The sequence below is a fragment of the Cetorhinus maximus genome, chromosome 23 (genome assembly GCF_964194155.1).
Source record: "Cetorhinus maximus chromosome 23, sCetMax3.hap1.1, whole genome shotgun sequence".
NCBI classification, from domain to species: Eukaryota; Metazoa; Chordata; class Chondrichthyes; order Lamniformes; family Cetorhinidae; genus Cetorhinus; species Cetorhinus maximus.
The window spans coordinates 44,484,937-44,490,936 of record NC_135901.1 but is presented as its reverse complement, the minus strand read 5'-3'; the positions used below and the strand labels follow the sequence as shown (position 1 = coordinate 44,490,936).

The window sequence follows — 6,000 nt, the reverse complement described above, 5'->3', positions numbered from 1 at the left end:
ACCAAAGGTCTGAGAACTGAAAGAATCTAGAGTTAAGAGAGGAGAAAAGATCCAAAAATGGAGCCATTAGGAACAGGACATCAATCAGTCTTCTCTTATCCTGGAGAAATCAAGGACTCGACATTCTGAGAGTATGAAACAAAACTGATTTATTTAACAGACTTCAAGATATTAAACTTCAGCCCAGTTACAGGGATTATGAACAGCAATAGAAACAAACCAAAACTGTCAGAATGAACACAGTTCAGTTCCGGATGTGATTAACAGCAGCAATAACAGCAGAATCCAACCTCTGCAGACACTTGTGAACTCACTGCTGTCTGAGCAGGTGGGATGACTAAGTGAATCCCTTCCTACATTCGGAGAAGGTGAACAGCATCTCCCCATTGTGAACTCGCTAGTGCCTCAACAGGTTGGATAAATGAGTGAATCCCTTTCCACACTCCGAGCAGGTGAACAGCCTGTCTCCCATGTGAATTCACTGGCGTACACTGAGGTGGAATGAAGGCTGAATCTCTTTACACAGGAAGTGCAGCGGAATGGCCTCTCCTTGTGTGAATTCGCTGGTGTTTCAGCAGGGTGGATGACTGAGTGAATCCCTTCCCACACTGGGAGCAGGTGAATGGTCTCTCTGCAGTGTGAATTCGCTGGTGTGTCAGCAGGTGGGATGACTGAGTGAATCCCTTCCCACACTCGGAGCAGGTGAAAGGCCTCTCTCCAGTGTGAATTCGCTGGTGTACTTTGAGGTTCCATGAAGTCCTGAATCTCTTTTCACAGGAAGTTCAACTGAATGGCCTCTCCTCAGTGTGAACTCGCTGGTGTGTCAGCAGGTGGGATAACAGAGTGAATTTCTTCCCACACTCAAAGCAGGTGAATGGCCTATCTCCAGTGTGACTTCGCTGGTGTCTCAGCAGGTGGGATGACCGAGTGAATCCCTTCCCACACTCGGAGCAGGTGAAAGGCCTTTCTCCAGTGTGAATTCGCTGGTGTACTTTGAGGTTCCATGAAGTCCTGAATCTCTTTCCACAGGAAGTACAACTGAATGGCCTCTCCTCAGTGTGAATTCGCTGGTGCTTCAGTAGGTGAGAGGACTCAGTGAATCCTTTCCCACATACCGTGCAGGTGAATGGTCTCTCTCCAGTGTGAACTAGCTGGTGAGTCAGCAGGTATGATGACCGAGTGAATCCCTTCCCACACTGGGAGCAGGTGAATGGTCTCTCTCCAGTGTGAACTCGAAGGTGTCTCAGCAGGTGGGATAATAGAGTGAATTTCTTCCCACACTCAGAGCAGGTGAATGGTCTCTCTCCAGTGTGAACTCGCTGGTGTGTCAATAGGTGGGATGACTGAGTGAATCCCTTCCCACACTCGGAGCAGGTGAAAGGCCTCTCTCCAGTGTGAACTTGCTGGTGTACTTTGAGGCTCGATGAAGTCTTGAATCTCTTTCCACAGGAAGTACAACTGAATGGCCTCTGCTCAGTGTGAATTCGCTGGTGCTTCAGCAGGTTAGAGGACCCAGTGAATCCTTTCCCACATACCGTGCATTTGAATGGTCTCTCTCCAGTGTTAACTCGCTGGTGTGTCAGCAGGCTTGATGACCGAGTGAATCCCTTCCCACACACGGAGCAGGTGAATGGTCTTTCCCCTGTGTGAATTCGCTGGTGTGTGCGCAGGTTTGATGACTGAGTGAATTCCTTCCCACACTGGGAGCAGGTGAACGGTCTCTCCCCAGTGTGAACTCGCTGGTGTGTCAGCAGGTGGGATAACCGCTTGAATCCCTTCCCACACTCAGAGCAGGTGAACGGCCTCTCCCCAGTGTGACTGCGTCGATGGGTTTCCAGTTCGGATGGACGATTGAATCCTTTCTCACAGTCCTTACATTTCCACGGTTTCTCCATGGTCCAGGTGTCCCTGTGTCTCTCTAAGTTTGATGATCAGTTGAAGCCTCGTCCACACAGAGAACACGTGTACAGTTTCTCCCTGCTGTGAATGGTGTGATGTTATTTCAGGCTGTGTAACTGGTTAAAGCTCTTTCCACAGTCAGTTCACTGGGATACTCTCACTCGGGTGTGTGTGTGTGTCTCGGTGCTTTTCCAGTCATACTGATGTTTGAAATCTTTTCCCACAGACAGAACAGACAAACATTTCTCCGTCCACATTCAAAGGTGATGATATTCAGGTCCTGATGAATCGAGTGACTGTGTCAGATCTTGATGTGATGTTTGGTTTGAGTTTCCTGCCTGAAAATCCTCCCCTTCTAATTATCTGTAAAAGGAGTTTACAAGATCCATCACTGTAAGAACAGGATAGAAATTCAGAACAGACAATTCTATGGAACATTTTTTCCTCTCTTGTTCCCCCAAAGCTGCAAATCCCCATCCCACACACTCTCCCTCCTCCCTGTGCTGAAATCCAAACAGAGTTTTGGACAATTCTTTCTGTATATTTTTAACAAATTTCTATAATTGGAGTTGACAATATGTCTGATCATTCACCTCAGTGATTACTCGTGACAAAACATTAATCTGAAACCCCCTGACCGACCAGACAGAATAGCAGATGTTAACCTTGTGTTCAAAACTAACTGTGTGGAGATTTAATGAGCGATTATGAAGGTGGTTTCTCCCAATGTCCCAGAGTTTCCTTCCTTCCTTCTCTCCCTCTCTAACTGAGTTAAACCTGGGATCAGTCTCATGGCCCATTCTGGTTCCTGCTTCTCTTCCTGATGACTAATTAACTCCAGTTAAACACTGAGAAGACTGAAGACACTGTTTTCAGTCCCTGTTCCAATCTCCATTTCCCAGATACCAACTCCATCCCTTTCCCTGGGAACGGTCTGAGATTAAACCAGTCTGTTCACAACCTCGGTGTCACATTTGATCTCGAAATGAGCTGCTGACCTCATGTCTGTGCCATTACTAAGATCGCCTGTTTCCACCTCCGTAATATCACCCGACCTCACCCCTGTCTCAGGAGTGTCTCATCTGCTGCTGAAACCCTTATCACAGCCATTTTTACCTCCAGACTTGACCATTCCAACACACTCCTGGCTGGTCTCCCACATTCTGCCCTCCGTAACCTTGAAGACATCCATATTTTTGCTGTCTGTGTCTTCACTCACAGCTAGGCCCATTCCCTGACCTTCCTTGGCTCCCGTTCAAGGAGCAACTCGATTTTAAAAATCTCATCCTTGTTTTCAAATCCCCCAATGGCCTCCTCTCTGTGGCTCCTGCAGACCCACAACCCTCTATGATATCTGCACTGCTCTAATTCTAGCATTCCTTGTTTTAATTGCTCCACCATTCGTGTCCGTGCCTTCAGTTCCCTCGACCCCAAGCTCTGAGATTCTCTCCCTCTGTCTACCACACTTTCCCCCTTTAAGACAACTTAGTATTAATAAAAAAAGACATTCTGTCAAAACATTTTATCTTGTACTCATCAGGATAGAGGGAAGAATACCAAATTTCAAAAATTATCAGTCAGGCTTGTAATGTGTCTCACTTACACTTGCTAGAAGCTACATATGTTCATCCACAGGGACCTGGCCTCTGCAGGCAGAAGGAACAAGTCCAGGCACGGGGTCTTTTGTGGAGTTAAACAAAAGCAGAGGGGATGACAGCTCCTGGCTGTATTGTCCATGGCAACAACCAATCAGAGCCGACGGTCCAACCAATCAGCACCCTTTTCTCGTGCAGTATAAATTGTGGTTCCCTTTGAAATTTGGGATTCTTGCGTCTGTCCTGGTGAGTGCAACAGGAAAAGCTTTGACAGCTTGTCTCTTCTTTCAGTAATAATCAAATTCCGTACAAACAAGTGACTATTTAAGTATTTTGGTCACCTCCTTCTGTGTCTGAATGTTATACTTTATTTTATAATTTCCCTGTGAAGCTCACTGGGATGATTTATGATGTTAATAGAAGTTGTTGTTGTTTGTGACTGTTCCCCTGATCTCCTGTTTTACAACAACCCATTGATTTCACACCAAACTCTATCTCTGATTTATTGTCCCTCCTGCGGGTCATTCATCCGGGCCTGCAGCCTCTGTAAAGATGGCGCCCACGCATGCTCCCTGTTGGACATTGCCCGCTATAAAGATGGTGACCACACATGCGCTCTGCTGCTTCTTGCCCCCTATAAAGATGGTAACCGCTCATGCGCGCTGAAGCTCCTTGCCCCCAATGAAGATGCTGAGCGCACATGCGCTCTGCTGCTCCTTGCCCCCTATAAAGATGGTGACAGCACATGCGCTCTGCTGCTCCTTGCCCCTATAAAGATGGTGACCGCACATGCGCTCTGCTGCTTCCTGCCCCCTATAAAGATGGTGACCGCACATGCGCTCTGCTGCTCCTTGCCCTCTATAAAGATGGTGACCGCACATACGCTCTGCTGCTCCTTACCCCCTATAAAGATGGTGACCGTACATGCGCTCTGCTGCGCCTTGCCCTCTATAAAGATGGTGACCGCACATGCGCTCTGCTGCTCCTTGCCCCCTATAAAGTTGGCGGCCGTTAACTCGGGCCTACTTCCGGAGAAATGGCCTAATCTGTGTTTGGAAGGATGGTTCCTTATTGAGGGTTTAGGACAGAGACCGTGAATTCATAAAGCCTCCCAACTCACCCGCCAGCCCTATCTATGCTCACGGGCTTTTTTTCCAGCTCTCAGTCCGCACTCGCTCTTTGTAAATCCCGCATTTTAAATCCGCTCGCTCCAGTTCTCCTCACGCCTGATTTCACGCGCTACACATGCCCCAGCTCACAATGATTGACAGTAGCTCCGGACCAATAAGGACAGGGGGCGGGCCTGGAGGACCAGCGGGAGCGGCTGTTCCTCCGGCCAATCGGAGTGAATGAGGGGCGTGGCCGGGCTTGAATTGGAGCATGCGCAGCGCTGGTGGGGATCGGGATCAAGGCGGTCGGGTTGAAAGTCCAGCGGGTGAGAAAGGGCCGAGTGCAGGAGAGGAATGGAGCCGGAGGGTGGACTGGGAGGGTTCACAAACACCCGGTGTAGGACTCCAAACCCGGATTACAAACTCCCGGAGCCCAGTTTACACCGAGTGTTTGGAAACTCCTTTTACAGGGGGTTAGAAGGGGAGGATTTACACACAGAAAACTCCAACCCAGAGAAATGTTTGTCTCTTAATTTCTATCCTGGACTGACAGGGATGGATTTTTATAATGTCCTTTGTACAGGATTTTCAATGGGACGGATTTGCAGATGGGAAACTCAAACCAAACTTCACATCAAGATCTAACAGAGTCACTCGATTCCTCAGGTCCTGAATATCATCGGACTTTGACTGTGGAAGGAAAAAGGTTTGTTCTGTTTGTGGGAAAAGCACCGACATTTTCAAAATCCTGGTTAGACTGCACCTGAACCACTGTAATAAAAATAAATAATGCTGGAAGTACTCAGCAGGCCTGGCAGCATCTGTGGAGAGAAACAGAGTTAATGTTTCGAGTCAACATGAAATTTCATCAGGACAGGAATACTGTGTTCAGTTCTGGGCATCACACTTTAGGAAGGATAGACCATATTGGCCTTAGTGGGAGAGCAGTGCAGATGTACCTGAATAACAACTGAACTCCAAGGGTTAAATTATGAGGAGTGGTCAAACAAATGCATCAGAGTAATTACAGCACAGATAGAGGCCATTCAGCCCACTGAGTCAATGCCAGCTCTCTGTAGAGCAGTCCAGTCTGTCTCATTGCCCCGCTGTGTCTTCAACCCCCTGCATGTTTATTTCTCTTAAATGCTGGTCCAATTTAATTTTAAAGCATTTATCATGTCTGCTTCCAGCCTGCTCGTAGGCAGTGAGTTCTGGGTTATTACCACATGTTGTGTAAAATATTCCTCCCTGCATTTGCCCTGTATCTTTTGCCCATAACCTTGAATCTGTGTCCCCCTAATCTTTGTACCATCACCAGATGGAAACAACATTTTCTTTGTCCACCTTATCTTAACCTGTCACAATCTTGTTCACCTCTATCCAATCTCCCCTCAACT

The 6,000-nt window shown here is 47.6% G+C and overlaps 1 protein-coding gene across 1 annotated transcript in view; it reads right to left on the bottom strand.

Annotated features, from left to right (window-relative positions):
• Positions 1-353: 353 nt before the first annotated feature.
• The window catches only part of LOC144698014 (uncharacterized), a 28,216-nt gene continuing 22,569 nt past the window's right edge, over positions 354-6,000 (bottom strand). The window contains 2 exon segments of the mRNA XM_078569958.1: positions 354-711; positions 796-1,818. Coding sequence (XP_078426084.1) covers positions 354-711; positions 796-1,818 — 1,381 coding nt within the window.